Source organism: Chenopodium album, chromosome 22, assembly GCF_948465745.1.
Source record: "Chenopodium album chromosome 22, dcCheAlbu1.1, whole genome shotgun sequence".
Taxonomy (NCBI): domain Eukaryota; kingdom Viridiplantae; phylum Streptophyta; class Magnoliopsida; order Caryophyllales; family Amaranthaceae; genus Chenopodium; species Chenopodium album.
In genome coordinates, this window is record NC_137855.1 from 13,019,106 (window position 1) to 13,038,423 (window position 19,318).

The 19,318-nt window shown below is 37.5% G+C and overlaps 1 protein-coding gene and 1 pseudogene across 1 annotated transcript; one reads left to right on the plus strand and one right to left on the minus strand.

The window, feature by feature from the left end:
• The first annotated feature begins 759 nt into the window (after nucleotides 1-759).
• Nucleotides 760-2,416, plus strand: LOC145606006 (putative pentatricopeptide repeat-containing protein At5g40405 pseudogene; annotated as a pseudogene).
• A 5,392-nt stretch (nucleotides 2,417-7,808) lies between these two features.
• LOC145603981 (uncharacterized) lies at nucleotides 7,809-8,432 on the minus strand. Its single transcript, XM_081659944.1, has one exon. It carries the CDS (start codon nucleotides 8,430-8,432, stop codon nucleotides 7,809-7,811), a length of 624 nt encoding a protein of 207 aa, XP_081516070.1.
• Nucleotides 8,433-19,318: the final 10,886 nt, after the last annotated feature.

Below are 19,318 nucleotides of genomic sequence, written 5' to 3' on the forward strand. Positions count from 1 at the left end.
GTCCGTGTTGGACACTGTGTCAGACACCGTCACTCGTGAGACACACAACGATACGCCTCGGACCGTATCCTACTATGATATTAGTTGTTCAACTTTTTTAATGAGAAAATTTAAGTAAATTAAGATAAATAAGGTAGTTATTAAATAATAGGAGTGCCTTTATATAAATCTCATTGTTAATATGATACAATATGATCTAATAAGCGGATGGAATGACAAATATATGGTCAAATTCTTTTTTAAATATATTATATGAAGTTTAATATTTCGTACCCGTGTCCCTTATTTTGAAATAGACATTTTTCCGTATCCATTTCGTACCCGTATTTGTGTCAATACCCGTACTTGTGCAACCAGATGGTGAGTAGTTCTACCATCGCAACTCCAATTGAACACAATTGCCATCATTAACATTTAACTTTATACACTAGTTTCATTTTCCCATGCCCCCTCTTCACACCATAATATACACCATTACACCTTCACAACTGAGAAAATAACACTTAGTTAACTCAATAAGCAATTTGTACACATATTCCAAGTCTCCAATACTGAAAATTCTAAGGTGATCAACTTATTTTGATCACCTAAAGCCATCCTACATGGTATGATATAGTCCACAAAAAAAAAAAAAAAAAAGTAGACCCTCCAATACAAGTAAATAAACTTTCTTCTTATAATAAATGTAATAGACTTATAGACATACTCAATCACTTATATACTTGTACATCTTAAAACATTGCTAGGTAACTTTTACCAATGACATTTTTTGGCTCCAAAAACCATCATTTAAAATCAAGCAAGTTCATCCTTTCCCTCCTAGACAACCACCAATGCCTTACCATCCCTCACCTCAACCAAATCCAATCCCATCTCATCACTTCCGGCACGCTTTCCGACACTTACGCTGTCGGAAAGCTCGTGTCGGCTTTCGCAAACCATCCTACACACCTCTCTCATGCTTATAAACTCCTCATTTTCTCACCTAATCGCTCTAATTATATGTGGAACTCTTTGATCAAATTTTTCATTGATAATCATCAACCCATCAAAGCAATTTCATTATACAAGAAAATGATTTGTTCTGGGTCTTTTCCTAATAATTATACATTTTCATTTGTTATTAAAGCTACTAATGATCTTTGTGATTTACCTTTAGGAATTATGATTCATGCTCAGAGTATTAAATTGGGGTGGGAGAATTATGATTTTGTGCAAAATGGGTTGATTCATTTGTATGCGATGTGTAATGCGGTTGATTCGTCTCGTAAATTGTTTGATGTGAGTGAAATTAAGGATGTTGTTACATGGACTGCTGTGATTAATGGGTATGTTAAAGATGGCCGAATTGGGGATGCACGAAAGATGTTTGATGAAATGCCTGAGAGAAATGTTGTTTCTTGGAGTGCGATGATCACTGGGTATGCTCAAATGGGGTTCTTTGAAGAGGCTCTGGAAGTCTTTAATGATATGCAGATGAATGGATTTCGGCCTAATCATTCTTCCTTGGTTGGGGCACTTACTGCTTGTGCGGCTCTTGGAGCTTTTGATCAAGGGAGGTGGATACATGCGTATGTGGATAGAAATAGGATGGAATTGGATGTGAAATTAGGCACGGCGTTGGTTGATATGTACGCGAAATGTGGGTGCATTGAAATGGCTAATCGAGTGTTTGAGGACATGCCATCTAAGGATGTGTTTGCTTTCACTTCTTTGATTTCTGCATTGTCTAATCATGGGCAGAGTGAGAGGGCAATTGAATTGTTCAATAGGATGCAGCGCGAAGGGGTTAATCCAAATGGGGTTACATTCATTTGTGTCCTGGCTGCATGTAGTAGAATGGGTTTGGTAGACAAGGGATTGCAGATATTCGAAAGTATGAAACACCAGTATGGAATTGAACCGGGAGTTGAGCACTATGGTTGTTTGATTGACCTTCTAGGTAGATCAGGTATGCTACAAGAGGCAGCACAGTTAATGAGAAAGATGTCAGTGAAACCTGATTCTTATGTTTTGGGTGCACTACTCAATGCTTGTCGAGAATATGGTGATGTTGAGTTGGGGGAAGAAATTGTCAAACAGTTAATGGAGCAAGGTCTCGACTATAGTGGGGTTCACACACTTCTTTCAAATATTTATGCATCAGCGAAGAAGTGGGATGGAGTTATGCAAGTAAGGGAACAAATGCAAGAAAAGATGGTGAGAAAAGTGCCAGGATGCAGTTTAATTGAAGTAGATGGCGTTGTTTCTGAATTTGGTGCTGGGCATAGGTATCACAAGAAAATGGAGGATGTAATGTTGTCTTTGCTTCGAATGGACAAGCACTTGCGGTCCTTCTTGCTAGATCATAATATTGATCTTGGCTCTTGCACCTGAAATTACATATACCCAATAAAAGTCGTGGTTGGTTTTATCTAAGTTGTGTGTTAAGAAAAAACTATCAGTTCCACCACCCTCAGTAAATAAACAGAGGCAACTGAGGATGACGGTTGATTCATTTAAGCATGAAATAACCATCTTTTCATCTTGCTGATTAAGGAGCAATTGAAGCAAAATTAGGATTTGCTCTCTAAGACTCCTAAGTTATGCTGCAGGGTGCGTGCTTGATAGTCTATATGCGCACTGGGCTCTATGATGTATCATTGCCTAATCAATCTGCTAGATTAGGTTTACTTTGTGAGATCATAGGCACTATACATGTGCGGTACTAATTACAAAGGTGATTTCCAGAGTATTCGTATTACATAAGCTCATCTTCACAATCCATGTTATATTTGCTCCGAACAAAAGCTTCTGTGTTTAACTCATACAGTATAACTTTATTTAGAACTACCTATAGTACCTATAGTTTACTTCTTTAGTTGAAGATTGAATGTTACAATTTCCTCTGTATACCTATCCTCGTCCTCCCTTGTCCGTCCTCATTTGTCCTAAACACGGCCTCGATACCAAACCTAATTACATACGCCATTATAATCTACTCTAATAGCACATGGAGTACAAAATATGCAAACACTTAACGCCTCTAAGAGAATAATGCAGCAGAAACCCTGAAATTGACTCCTCTCACATTCAAGCAGTCTAATCTTTCTTCTTTTTTTGGCTGAACAATTTAATATGTCTTTCACTTTATTATTTAATGGTTTCTTTGCTTTAAGCCATGATAGGACGTCAACTATATGATCGTCCGTTTGTGGTTATCAACATTTCACAAATATCGTTTGTCTATGTCAAATTGTCATTCATGTAAGCCTTCAAGTCTAACTTAAAAATGATTTATACATGGGTTTTGTACTTTTTGCAACAAGTGTTTGGGACAATTTCACAGTTTTAGATATGTTTTGGGATTATTAGTCCCATACCAAGTTTGCATTAGGACTTCGTTGATACAATTTTGTACCAAATATTAACATAATTAATTAATTTTATAGAATTATAGAATACGTCGTAGTTAATAGTAAACGTTTAGTGAAATGGAATATCGCAATTTTCTTATAATTTTTCTAGTTTAGTACCACTTCGAAAAAATATACAACTATCTTATACAAGTCAATATTCTTTATCTACTTGGAAAAAAACATAAAAAATAAATATTTCGTATATAATAATAGAAAAAACATGAAACCAAACTTCTTTACTATAGGTCTCAACATAGTGTTAGGAATCACTCCCACACTTAAAAGAAATAAAAATAAAAATTCTAAGGTGCTTAGCCCTCTAATGACTATGAAGAGTGTCTTAAACCAAAAGAATAAGTTTCTTATATACTCTAAATATAATCCCAACACCTACAAAATGTGCAGTGAACCTATTTTTATAAATTCTTGATTTCCAATTGCATCTACTTATTGTCAAACTCTCATTCACACATGTCAAACGACTTGTGTATGTATCTTGTAAAAGGACCAAAGGTGTCGAGGAATCTTGTTGCTACATATGATTTTGACATATGGCTGTATTTCCAATTTTAATCCTAGGGTCCCAGAAGTTTTTAATCCATCTTAGTCTTGAAGATAGAAGGAGAGCAATTAAGTTTGCAATTCTTGGTACAACAATCTAGCCATGAAGATTGTTCATATCATTACAATGGCCTCAATCGTAGATGCTTTTGGGTTCTATGCTATGTGCCAAATGCCAATGACAAGATGAAGATGGTTTCATGCCCAAGCCCAACTACAATCGTTTAATTGGCCTGTGGCATGACACTTACTATTCTACATGTTGGGCTTGTGCCACATTTTCTTCATTCAAAATGATCCGCGAGGTAAAACTAGACATGATTAAACACGACAAAGCAATGAAAGCATACAAAGCATAGTAAATGATATTTGATTTAGGCAGAAAATACAATACAGTGGCACATAAGGGTCGTGCCTTAATATTCTTTAGAAAGACTTAACACGCACATAGTTGGTGAATTGAGCTATGGAGTAGATAAAGACTAAGCATTTAGTAAGCAACCTAAGGCACATAGGCTCGACACAAGGAACAACTCACGACCCTCTTTACTCTCGCGGCCATCAAAGCAAGAACTCGTTGTCCTTGTTCCAATCTACCGTGTCAAACTTAGTAAAATGAGTGAATAACCAATGACCTAGTAGCAGTAGCTTTATGGGGTGTATTGATGTATTTTGTAAGACTTTGGTTTTCAATAAAAATTGTTTTAACAGTCGAAGATGAAAAAAGTCTTGATTCAATCATAATAAAGAAATCCAATCAAAGACCATTCCAATTTTTTAAAATGTACTAACAACTTTTCCCTCACGTCCAAAGATGATTTATGTGACTTTATATTCTATTTTTTCTGTGGAGAGAAAATTATGTTTTTTTTTTTTTTTTCAATCTAACTTTGGCCTTTTTCAATCTAACTTTGGCTTTTGTCAAAAAAGGCGGGGAAATAGACTTGACTTAATGTACTTTTGTCGAGCAAAAGCAACGTTACAACGTGATACTTAAGGTAGGCTATCACAACCACAAAACATTAGACTGTTCAGCCTAATAACAGAATACAATCACCGGAAAAATATATTTCTTTCACAACTCGCAGACCTCCTATTTGTGATTGAAAGTTTTCCGAATAGCACCTTCGTGAACTATACCATGGTCATGTGCTAGATTTTGTAAATCAAGCTAAAACTTAACAGTATGTTTGGATAAAGAAAGGGGAAGGAAAAGAAGGGGAGGGAGGGAAAAGGAAGGAAAGGGAGAGAGAGGGAAAAATTGATGAGTTTTCCTTCTAAATCTCTCGATGAATTATTAATTTAATATCTCCACTTCTTTTACCTCTTCTTTCCTCATTTGTTATCCAAATAAAAGACACTCCTTCCCTTCCCTTCCCTTCCCTTCCCTTCCTTACCCTCCATTTCCTTCAATCTAGACACATTGTAAGACTCAAATCGTCAAATTGGAATGTCTTCTATGTTACTATGTACGACAGTATCGAGTAATTAATTTAGATGAAGGCTCAAAACACTGACTACCCCAACTTATTCTAGAAGCAAAGAGGTGTATACACCTACATAAAGGCATAAAGTGATCATAATTCATAACCAACCTAAATCCCATTTCCATCCACAAAAGTCATAATTCCCCATTGGCATCCAATAACAACGCTCTGATATCTACCATTATCTCGTGAACCAAAGATTGAGAAAATATAAACGAGTTCCACTGAAAATCAATTCAGACATTCGGAGTGATATATATTAGCAACCACACTGAAACAAGGCAAATCTGCAGCAACAGAACACTCAAATTAGTGAGCTTAATTTGTGCAAGTAATTACACTATAAACTGTCACCAACCAAACCAGCAACAAATGCTTCTAATATGCCGTGAATGACATGTTGAGAGTTACAAGTAAGACCTAAAATCAACAATTAACAGCAGAGGCAACAGTGTTCCAGATTTAGCATCAGCACAGAAAAGCAGGAGTTGAAATCGAATAATTCCAGCAAATGATACACAGGATAATTATCCAAGAGGTTCTCAAGAACTAGTTAACAAGGCACAGGAACCATTAAAAAAATTTCCCAGTAGCTCATAGGTAGACCAAGAACCCCACAGACAATGTTCTAGTGGATCTAGAATTGACAAAATCTCAAATTTCACATGATTATCATTTACAAGTAAGAAACAATAACACATCTCAGCTGGTCCACAACATGGGTAACACCGACAGAATGAATAGCAATAACTTGATAATCTGTTTAGTATTCTAAATGCTCGTATCTTTACAAATTTGGAAACCAAGACCTGAACAAGTAGCACAACACACTACATCTTGCCACTTTACAGATACTCTGTGAACGGCTCTTGCTTTTGGTCACATTATGATTCTAGAGTGACACTGCACACATTTTGACTAGTTGAATCACACCAGCATAATCCTTCCCATGAAACCCCAAAGACATAATTTTCACAAATGAAAAAGAAGCCAAAGAGATGAGAGGAAGAAATGGAGCAAACAACTCACGTGATAACTTAGGAGTCTACATGTTGGGTGGGACAGGGTTAGGACGGAGGAGAAACAGTGTGTGGAAACATTGATAGAACCAGTTCATTCCTGTGGGTGATCATCAAGGTATCTAAGAACAGAATAGGTGAAAAAAGGATTATGGGGCTAGATAATTGGTGTTTGATACAGGGAAGGAAAAACAAAAAGAAACAAGTGCGCTAATTAACAAATTGACACTATAACATGGAAACGGGCAAAAGGCACAATGTTGGACAATCATATCACTGTCAAAGATGTCTGACAAAAATCAATTCTCATATGCCATGTCGAGTGCTAAAGTCATATCAAGTATCAACATGATTGTTAGAAGGCTATATGAATACTTCATACAACAAACTTCATTCTTAGCAACCAATATAAAATGTCTTGATTTGTCTAGGTCCTAAACCAAGAAGGCTAGTAAAAAACAGTGAAACAACTATCTTGTGAAGCAACAAGGGTCACAGTTTATAGAGAGTACAAATCCCCCCATCCCAGAGTTTCATGTCCTCTTGAACCGCAAATCAAGATGCAAAAAAACAGATATAATAACACTAGCTGTGGTATTAAAACAACAACGCTAATTTACTAGTGATTTGTGAAAAAATTGCAAAAGCATCAGCCTCCCAACAAACCAAACATTTTAGAAGATTTTCAACAAACTAAAAGCCTACCCTCAACATACATTCAGATAGTCGAAACAACAATTTATTTATACTTGGACACTCTAAAATGCACATAAAATACCAAAGTAGAATATTATGAATATTCAACAATCAACAAAGTAAAAAACAATCTCATAAATTCATCTACCACCGGATTCCCCTTCTCATTCAAAATTCACAAAAATCAAGCTCAGCCAAATCACCAGTCCTTAACCATCCATTACACGAGCTTGAAAAATCAACATCTACTCCATATTATTTCCTAGGATGGTAACACACTAACACCATCCATCACAAAGCCACAAACTGAGTATCATTTGTAATTTAAATCAAATTTAGAAAGTTAAACAGCTTTGCAATCAATCATCCAAATACAATATACTATCAATTTGTGCACCAAAATAACAATAATCAAAATTCACAGTAATTATACTTCTATATATATATATATATATAAAATAACGTAGCCATCATCATCATCATCATCATCATCGTAATCAGTCAAGATATCATTAACAGTGAATAAAATCCAACCAGGTTGTTATACTTATACATTCATCAACCTTTAATTTCATCCATTCATCAAATTACATTACAACTAATAACCCGAAAAAAACACGAAACAAGGAAACATCTCATTACCCACATCACGCAGACTCCTTAGCAGGAGCGGGAACCGGGGCGGCGACAGCAACAACAGGGACAGAATCAGCACCCTTAACAGGGGAAGCAGGAATAGCAACATACCCAGGTTTCTTAGGATTAAAGATATCATCATCGTCATCGTCATCGCTATCGCTGTTGAACCCATCCAAAGAACGGTAAGAACCCTGTCGGTGATTAAACAAGGACCAAATCAAGTACATGGTTCCAGCAGTAAGAGCACCACAAGCAGCACCAAAGAGAAGCGACGCAACAACACTGAGAATATCCTTGGTTCTTTCCCTCAAAGAACTGAACCCAAGAGGTAAGAATTCGGGTCTTTCGTTGATGGGTTGGAATTCGGGCTTCTGGGTTTTGTCGACGACGGAAAAGGGCATGAAACGACGGGGGCGAAGATAGTGGTGGCGGAGATCGGCGGAGACGACGATGAAATGGGGGTTATTGGGGATGTCGGAGTTAGGGTTTTGAGGGAGGAAAGAGAAGGAGTAGGTGGAGACGATGAGGGTGTTGCAGGGGTGGAAAGGGAGGCCGGGTCGGGCTGAGACGGAGGAGAGGATGGTGGAGATCAGGAGGAGAGAGAAAATGGAGGTCACCGACGATGACGCCATTGAAGAAGAAGAGAGAGAAAATGGAGATTTGGGGGAATTTGGGATTTCTGAGGTGATGAAGAAATTTGGAAATGAATTTTGTGTTGGGTTTGGTTTGGTTTGGTTTGTTATTGAGTTTTTGACTTTTTGTTGGTTATGCACTTACGTGTTGAGACTTTTTGGAGAGAGTGTTAAAGGTGGTGATTAAAGTTGGTTTCTCTAATCACAATTTTTTTACCTCGTTGTTCACGCAATTGTTAGACGTTGTACCTAGGGTTGTGCAAAAATGGGACCTGGACCGAAAATCTGACCGAAATCGGACCGGACCATTGGATTCAGGGACAGTTTTCGGTCTTTTTAAATTGGCGATTTCGGGTTTTCGGTTATTATGATCAGTACCGGAAACCTGGGAAGTGGTGTCTTGTTTTTGTTTTATTCAGACATCATTAATTCATTAAAAATACTACGAATACGACAATTTTAAGTTAATAGTTTTAGTAAAAGATATCACAAGGGTTTAAAGCTAGTAGTTTTAACAATACAACCATACATAAGATGATAAGAATTGTTCCTAATTAACTGTTAAATTTAATTTAATTCACAAACTATTTAGGGTAAAAAAAAATACCCCCAACATGTGGTCCAATCCCGTAGTGACACGTGGTCCAATCAAAGGGCGACACGTGCCCCTATGGGAAGATAACGCGCGTCAAGCTCAAGAAGAGCACCTAAAACGAGATAAAAAGGGTCTCCTTACATCAGGAGGCTCAAATCTCGAAAATACTGCAAAATGCCGCAAAACGCCCCCCCTCTGACATGTGTCATCAGCTGATTGCTCAACCAATCAGGGCACATAAATCTAGGGTAAAAACCCTAAAGAGAACAATTTCCCACCCCTATAAATACCCCAATCTATCTAATATATATATATATATATATATATATATATATATAAAGGGGAGTTTTTTCCCGAGTTTTTAGAGAGCCACGTAAGATTAATTTTCTTAGCGTGCCACGTAGGATTATAAATATTTGTTCTAGCCAATTAATAAGAGATTATTAATTTTCTTTTAGAATTAAATAATTCAAATGCCCTTAAGCAAATTTGGCAAATGAGATTTTTATGTTCAAATTAATTAATCATTATATATAATCTTTTAATATTAAAAATTTAATCTAAATATATAACAGATTTCAACACATAAAAAAAATTAATTTTAAAAAAATCAAACAAACCGTGCATCGCACGGGCGTCATCTAGTCATTGATGATGGCAGGGGTAGATTGTGACATAACATCTAATAGAGCACTAAATAGCTCCAACTTCTCTCTACTTTCTCTCTCTAGCTATTTCGTTTTCGGTCACTAACTTGATCGTCGGAGGCGGATATTCCGGTATCAGAATATTCACTCATTTTGTAGGTGTCCGAGTCTCATTGCCGAACGAGCACGACCAGTGTCCCAAGGATTCTTAAAAATCCCGAAATATTTAGGCCGTCTGTGGGAATACTCGTCCGTTATGGCAGTAGATGGTCAGAAACCTAACGTTGGCCCTGGCCCGGGTTACGACGGCCATGTAGATGATATAGTCACTACAATACATTCTAGCGATCCTCTGACCGCCTCATTCCACGAGGTCGAGGATCCTCCAGTTACTGATGCTTCCTTGCAGGCTGCACTGAACAAACTTCGAAAGAAATTTGAAAGCAAAAGAGCTCCTCTAGACAGCCGTCCAGGAAAGAGGGAGAAGGTGCTCCAAAGAAGACCCAGAGCAAAGCGACTAATGCTATGGATGCTGGGAACACCCTATTCCGCCGACAACATGAACGGTCTCCTAGGGTGCCACGGACAAACTTGTCTAGGCTTCTTGAGAAAACATAATCGGCTGGGGGGGACTAGATAGCCTCAAAGGGAAGAACCTGAGTTGTCTCGACACTGGAAAGATGCAAGTGACTACATCCAAGCAAACAACGGGAACGTGCCAAGCGCACTTCAGCCTCTCGTTCTCCTTCTCCTTCCAATCTAAGAAGGCATTGAGCCTGAGAAAGAGACAGACGGGTTAACGACACGTCCAAAAGACATTAATATAATATCAAGTTTTGTCATCAAATTATTATTAATGAATATTTCATCAAATAATGATCATCAATATTTATTATTAACGACTTCTAGAAAAAGTCATAACCGCATAAGTTTTAACCTTTAAATCCACTATTAGACAAATATTTGAAATAATGATATTAGAGATAGGGGTGGCAATTTGGGTCAGTGGGTTAGGTTCGGGGTCAGATTTCGGGTTGTGCTTAGAAACTATCAAAGATAGTTTTAAACTTAATATTATTATGATATATGAAATTTTGGTCAAATCGGGTCGAATTCGGGTTGTTCCGGTTTGGGTTTCTCTCAATAATTTCGGGTCGGGTTATCGGGTCGGGTCGGGTCAGGGATTGCCAGTCCTAATTAGAAATAAACATATGTATGGTGAAATGGAGAACTTCACATGTTCATGTGAAGATTTAATTTGAAGATGCAATTTAAGTTTAGGAGGATCGAAGATCAACGGGTGATATTTTACTACATATAAGAAGATATCTAACATGTTAGATTCATTGCTGCGTGTAGACACCCATTTGTGTCTCCCCAAAACCAAACCCAGTGATGAATTCCTTGCACGTTGTGTTATTATCGAATTGGGTGAAAGTGATTCGAAAGCCAAATGTTGCGGTTTAGTTTTAATTAAATTCTTCTCTCTCTGTTTTTGAAAATGACTTTATTTATTTGAAAACGTCCATTTCAGTTTATTTTGGTCCATGATAAGGGTCCAATAATGGTGTAGTTGGATGGGGCTCGAAGAGACCTTTCCAACGATATATTATAAGCCCGATTCCGATGAATAATGAGGAAGTTATGGCCAAAATACTAAACTGGGCCCGGTTATTTATTTTAATACGGCCCAATGATCTAGAGGAGGGCCCAATATTAATTATTATTCCTAAAATTATTAGGATTAATTATAGTTTTCTAGAAGTTTCTAGAAAGTTCCTTTTAATTCTAATATTGTTAGATTTAATAATTAATTATCTTTTAAAGATTTTTATTTGGAATAAAATATTGTTTTGTTATCTTAAAAATACGTATTTTATCTTCTGTACGGATTCCGTAGATCAAGTTGATTAAAGATCGGATTCCGCGTGAAGAAAAACGCGCTAATACAGGCTGTCGCCAAACGACAAGTCTCTCGCCACGTGACAGACTCTGTCGCCGCGCGACAGACCCTGTCGCGTCGCGACAGAGTTAATTCCTGGCGACAGCGTGGAGTTTTATTCCTTATCAAATTCTGTGATTTTTCCGGATTATTTTCATTATAAATAGCGTCCGAACTCCTGTTTTCAGAATCATCAATTCTCATTCAATTCTCTCTTTTCTCTCTTGAGCAATATATGCTTTCTTTCTCTTTTTCTAAGCTAGTTTTTTACATACAATATTCCGCATACATTAGACTTAGAGTCTCTTAGCCAAGTTCGAAGTTGCCTTCGCCCTAGACGTGAAAGGTTCGATATTTCTGAGGGTTTGGTCCAAAACTAGTCTAAACTTTATTTAATTTGATTTCAATTTAATTCTTTAATTGTTCTTTATTATTTTCATTGAAGTTTACTAACTTGTGTATTTTGTTATTAGAAAGAGGTACGAGGCTTCAAAGTAAGTAGATTGGCTTACTCCTTATTTTATTAACAATGTAGATTGCATGCTAATTATTGTTTATAATTCCTAGTATCATGTTAGGATGCTTTTAATGCTTTCTAGTATCATGTTAGGATGTTATTTTATGCTTTCTAGTGTCATGTTTAGGGTGCCTCTTATCTTTTCTAATATCATGTTATCATGTTAGTACGATGTTAGGTTTAAAGCTTTGATCTTTATTGTTTAGTGACATGCTAGGATTTGTTATTAATATTGTTAGTATCATGCCTAGGATCTTGCTATTATTATTCAAGCTTTATTATGCCTTATCATGTTATTATCATGGTTATTATATATTGTTTATTATTTATGTTGCTTGATATTATTGTTATTGCTTGATCACGCCTTTTATGCAGGTTTAAAGGGAATTTGTACTTGAAATCACGCTTAATAAGATAATTAATAATTTGGTTTAGGCTAATGTGATTTTAACTCAAGTGATCGCCAATAATAGTTTTATTTGTGCATTAATTTCAACCAACATAGATAAACAGGGTAGGTTTAATATAATGTTTGTATGTCATTCGAAAAGCGCGCATGAATACGAGCAGAACAAACTAGAGGCCTATTTTATAGGGCGGGTCATTTCTTTTGTAGATTGGATTCGTACCCTCATCCCCGGACCCTGTTTGGTTCAAGACCTTATGGAGTAGTTGACGGTCCTTTGGATTGTCTTTTGGGTTTACAAGTTCCTAAAACTTGTTGGCGACTCTTTTTGCTCTTTGTCTTTCCCTTTGGAACGCCACCGTACTTTAGTGTATGATCACAGTGGGGTTCAAGTTTGGGGTTATCATAATGCTTGAAATATTCCCTACAGTTTTTGGCGACTCCACTGGGGAGGATTTCTATTTATATTCCTGAAATTTATTAAATTTTGGCAATTATTTAGAATGAGCGGATGAGACTCGAAAAATTCTAAGTATTTCATGTGCGTGATTTGATTAACATTATTGTCATATGCATTAAAAGGTCCTCATGGGAGTACCCCATGAGTCAATCCATAGGAATTTTACACGTAGGAAATTTGAGAAATATCTTTCATGACTAGGATCGAAAAGATGATGCGAAATCTGGAAAATTCGAAGAACACAGAAACTTGCCAAGGCATGTAGGAACTAGCGTCTAGAACACAGGGCTTGTCGCCCGTAAAAAGTTTCTGTCGCTTGGCGACAAGAGCTTTTTTGCGGCGACAGTCCATGTAGTCTAGCGCCAAGTTCTTCCAATACCGAGCCAGGGGTCTGTCTTCTTGCTTTGACCATTTCTAGTGTTGTTGGCTCGATTTTGCTTATTGATTGAGTCATTTTCTCACTTTTCTGAACCCATATGTGTTCTACATATGGATATAACCCTCTTGGGGTTCCTGCTTCACCTGCCCAATGGAATATTCCACTATCATGTGCAAAGTTCAGATTTGGGTACGTGTAAGTTTTGTGAATCCACCAAACTGTGGCGTCGAGTTCGATTTCATCACGAACTCGTGGAATCCTTTCCATTCGCTCCAACCCTCCCGGTAGGCTTGTGTGCAATGCATATGGATTCTTAACCATGGACCTTTTTGACTTAACCCATATCCTCGAACTTTAGAGAACTAGAGCCATGGTTAGGTTGCAAACTCATCATGTTGTGACTATGTGAACTACTTGTGCCTTTGTTTGTATATATTATATGTGTTAACCGTTTGTTTGACTTGTGTTAAAGACTAAATAAATTGACCAATGACTAAAAGGACTTTGTCTAATCAATAAATTAATTAATTTCGAATTAATTAAAGGCTAATAACTTAATCAATTCGACTTAGTACGACTTTAGGCATGTCCATTTAGAGTAAAATTACTGGAAACAGTCCAGATTAATGTTCCAGCAATGGCGCAGAAATCTGGACTGTGGCGCTGCAGTCTAGTGTCTGTCGCCTGGCGACAATTTTGTCGTTTGGTGACAGGCTCTAAACGGTGGCGACAGTCCTGTTGTTTTAGCGACAGTCCTGTTTTCTTGCTTGAGTCACCACGACGAGTCTAATTAACAGTCTACTAATTGGATTAATCAATTTGTTAATATTTCAAACCATGTTTAAGTCTTTAATTGAGTTTAGGCATTTAAAAGTCCCATGGTCACACACTAGTAGTCAAGGCATGTCACTCACATACACATAAAGCACACACATAACATGTTTGTCACATTATAACCATGTCTAGAGAGTCTTGAATGCGTGTTTTCCGTCATTTTTTTTGGGGGGGTAAGTCGGATATTAATCCTCCAATTTTTAACTTCCCTTAAAATATATACCCATTTTTATTTTTTCTTCTTATTCTTTAATCTTCTAAACATAAAGTCAAGTCAATTAGAGTCAAATATTAAAACAAATATGGTTTAAATTACAGCGCGTGGTCAAGAAAGGAAGGGCGCTTAATCAAAGACAACACTTTTGTTCAAGTTTTACTTTTCGACAAACCAATCGGTAGGAAAAGGAAAGCTAAGAAGGCAATGGCTAGTCAAGAAGAACTTAATGAAGTCAAGGGACAAGTAGCCAACTTGGCTGAGATGTTGCAAAACTTATCGCTGCAAATAAGTAACCCTGAAAAACAAAAACAAATGGACCTAATCCAGGAAAGCTTGGGCAAACTGTCCAACGATTTCAGATTTCAAGAGATTAGCTCCCAAGGGGTCTCGGTGGATAAGGACCTTCTTCCACAAAAATTCAATCCCAACGACATCCCTAAGTTCAAGGCTATGGATAATCCCTATTTTCATTTAAGAGCTTTTGAAATTGTAATGAGTATTAAGGGGATAGATAGAAAAGCATTTCATTCTGTGTTTTCATTATCCTTAGAAGTTGTATGTCAACAGTGGTACTTTTCACTTGATAAAGAAAAGACCTCTAGTTGGGAATCTATTGTGAGCGCTTTCATTGAAAGGTATAAATGCAATATACAAGTTGAAACCGATCATAGAGAATTAGAAATGCTGAAACAAAAAGAAAACGAGAGTTTCACCTCCTTCTTCAATAAATGGAGGGAAACCACTGCAAAAATGGTTGAAGTGCCTAGTGAAAAGGAATCCGTCAGGATGTTCATTAAGAACCTCCAAGAGAAATATTCTTAGCATCTCAAATACCAAAGCAACTTAAATACTTTCAAAGCAGTATATGATATTGGAATTAACATTGAAGATGACCTTGCTAAACAGAAAAATGCTAATAACAACTCAAGTAGTGGCTGGAAAAATAAGAAGAACGACAATCCTTCTTCATCCAAATCTACCCACTCAAATAATGTTAGCACTTTTCCTCTTAATGAAGTATTGGCAATGAATAATAATCAAGGACAAAAGAAGCCATTTAGGAAGAATTATACTCCTATTGGTATGAGTTATGACACCGCGTTTGATCGCTTACATGCAAAAGGTCTTATAACTCCCATTGGACCATTTGGGGACCCACCTGTCGAAAGGAGAACGGCTAGCTAGAACCCAAATGCACATTGCAAATATCACCAAGGTAGGGGTCATCCTACAGAGAATTGTTGGAGATTAAAGGAAGCCATTCAAGATTTGATTGATAGTAACAAGCTCCCATTACCTCCTGCAAGTAAGAAGCCAAGTATCAATACTGCACCGCTATCGGATTCTTTGGCTATTTCCGACGAAGAAAACCAAGAGGATCCATCTAGTCTCATAGAGCCTATCGAGACCATTGAAGAAGAAATCTTCGAAGATGCTCTCGAATTCTCCGGTCAGGAACCCGCAACTAAGCAAGAAGTATTGGCATTGACATTAATACTTTCGGAATTGAAAGAATTAATCTCACAAACCTTCGAGGCCATAAAAGAGAAAAATGAGTTGCTTAAAAATATACCTCCACTTAAGCAAAAGAAACCATTTTCTTTCCAAGTAATTGACACTCCCAAAAAGAATAATAGGAAATATACTCCAATTGGGACATCATACACAAACATATTCAAAATGCTCTTCGAGAATGGAAAAATCCAACCTCTCGAGCCAAGACCATTTGAATCGCTGAAAAGGACCGACAAATATTATTGTGCATATCATCAATCAGGAGGACATACAATAGAGCAATGCTTCAAGTTTAAGGACTTGGTTCAACGTTTGATTGATGAGAAAAAGTTGGTTCAACTTCCACAAGATGCCATGATTAATGGAGTATGGGATAGTGACGATGAGGGTGTTTACCTTAAAGACATTGAAGAAACTCCTCTATCAACAATATACCCAGTAAGTGACATTTGGGACGAGGAGGATTCACCCATAGATGTCCTCACTAGGTCCGGGAGAATACAACCTCCCATTTCAACACAACCCATACCTTCTATTCAACAAATTCCCGTGCCTATTATAGAAGACAACGATGTTGTCAAACAGCTAAAAAAGACTAAAGTAGAAATGAATGTATGGAAACTTTTAGCCACGTCTCGAGAACATAGAATCGCAGTCATGGATGCACTGGCTAAGGTAGGCATAGATTCGGACACCACTCCTGAGGGACTTGCAAACTTCCTCACGAGCGATCTCCCAAGTCCAATTAATTTGGTCACTTTTTCAGATAAAGATCTACCACCGGAAGGTGACAAACACAATAAAGCTCTAAACCTCACAGTCATATGCAAAAGAATGAATGTCCCTATGACTCTTGTGGATAACAGTTCAGCAATTAACGTGTGCCCACTTAGAACCGCAAGAATGTTGGGGATAAGAGATGAGGATTTATCCCCGTCAACCCAAGGAATAAGAGCCTATGATAATTCACGTCGTCAAGCATTAGGGACAATCACTATGAATGTAACGGCAGGCGCAATTGAACATGCTACTACATTTCAAGTAGTAGATATCAAAGCGTCTTTTAACTTGCTATTAGGACGCCCTTGGCTTCATGATTTAAAGGTCGTCCCGTCGTCTCTCCATCAACAAGTAAAGGCTATAGTTGGAGGCATTCCAATAACCATTGATGCTTCATCTATGAGGATTAAAACAGTAGAAAATCCACTAATTAATGTGGAACACGATGAAAACGACGAAGATTTGTGGGGCTTTAGCGAAGAGGTCTCCTTAATAGAGGAAGATGAAAGGACCCCTCTTCATTATGATCTCCACTCAAACATGATAACAAATGCTATCCTAAGAAAACAAGGACACTTTCCTGGAATGACCCTAGGAAAGAAGAAAGGAGTAGCTAAACACATGGGCTTACCTGGCCTCCCTAAATTGGATACTTTCGGACTTGGTTTTGAACCAACCCGCGAAGACCTTAAACGAGCCCAGGAAAAATCAAAAGTACGAAGAAATGCCCGCATACAAAAAAAAGGAAATACCCATGGATCAATATCCTCTTACTTTAAATGGGCAATTTATAAGAGAAGGAGAGGATTACCCTTGTCATAAATTTCCTGAACCTTTTGTTGTGAATGGTATAAGGCAGCCTGGATTCGAAATCTTTTTGGATTGTTGCTTCCTAGACGAGATCCCAACTCCAACGTATAAGGAAAAGGCACCTCCTTGTTTCGACTTTAATGTCATGGGACTCCTCTTTGGAAGGGAAAAGAACGAATCAAGATATGTGGAAGATGATTCTTCACTTATCCAAGCAATTCTCCAAAGCGAAAATTTCGATCCCTCCGAACTTATCACTCCAATAGAAGATCAAGAGCGTGGATGGCGCAAGACAGTGAAGATAGTTACTACAAATGGAAAGAAGATTTCAATAACTACAGGGCAAGGACCAATATTCGAAGAGTCGTCTGAGTCAGAATCTGAGTTAGAGTCTTCCCCCATCGAGTCTTCTAAATCTTTAGTTGTAGCATCCTCACCTTCTTTTTCTACTCCTAGGATAGTTAGCAATCAAGTCCCGACGGACATTTCTTTATTTGATGTAATGATTTCCAAGTTTAATAATATGTCTTCTTCCCCTTATTCCTCTTGTTTTTCTTTATCTAAAGATGACGAGCATTGCTTAACTAATGATGAAAATGACAAAGAAATAATTAAAGCAATGGAAACACTTGAATATAAGACACCAATAATTGAGGATACAGAAACGGTTGATATCTCAAAAGATTCAACCATTAAAAGAGAAGTTAAAATCGGACGGACGCTAAACAAAGAAGAAAGAACCGATTTAATTAATCTACTTAAAGAATTTATCGATGTATTTGCTTGGTCATACGAAGATATGCCAGGCATTAATAGAGAAATAGCTCAACACACTATACCATTAATTCCAAGAATGAAACCTGTAAAACAAAAGTTACGTCGAATGAAACCCGACGTGGCCCTTAAAATAAAAGAAGAAGTACAAAAACAAATAACTGCAGGTTTTATCCGGGTATCCAAATACCCCGAATGGGTCGCCAATGTTGTCCCAGTTCCGAAAAAAGATGGTAGAGTTCGAATGTGTGTCGACTATCGAGATTTAAATAAGGCAAGTCCAAAGGACGACTTCCCTTTGCCACACATCGATATTTTGGTAGATAACACAGCAAACCATGCACTTCTCTCGTTTATGGATGGATACGCAGGATACAATCAAATCCTCATGGCCGAAGAAGATATGGAGAAAACAACATTCATAACACCTTGGGGTACTTATTGCTATACGGTAATGCCATTCGGGTTAAAAAACGCGGGTGCCACTTACCAACGAGCAGCAACTGCCCTACTCCATGATATGATGCATAAAGAAGTGGAGGTCTATGTGGATGACATGATTGTGAAATCAAAAGACCGCCAAGGACACCCAATAGCTTTAAAGAAATTCTTTGAAAGATTAAGAAAATACAACATGAGGTTAAACCCCTCTAAATGTGCTTTTGGGGTTACCTCAGGGAAACTTTTGGGTTATGTCATAAGTTCTAGAGGAATAGAGATAGATCCCACCAAAATTAAAGCAATCATGTCCATGCCACCGCCCAAAACCGAAAAGCAAATTCGAGGATTTATTGGCCGGTTGCAATACATAAGTAGGTTCATATCCAAGTTAACCATGATATGCGAACCAATATTCAAAAAGCTTAAGAAAAATGTACCAATCATATGGGACGATGAGTGTCAAAAAGCCTTTGAGAAGATCAAAGCCTATCTCTCGAATCCTCCCGTATTAGCCCCAGCACTCCCCGGAATACCCTTAAGATTATACTTAACTGTCACAAAGGAAACAA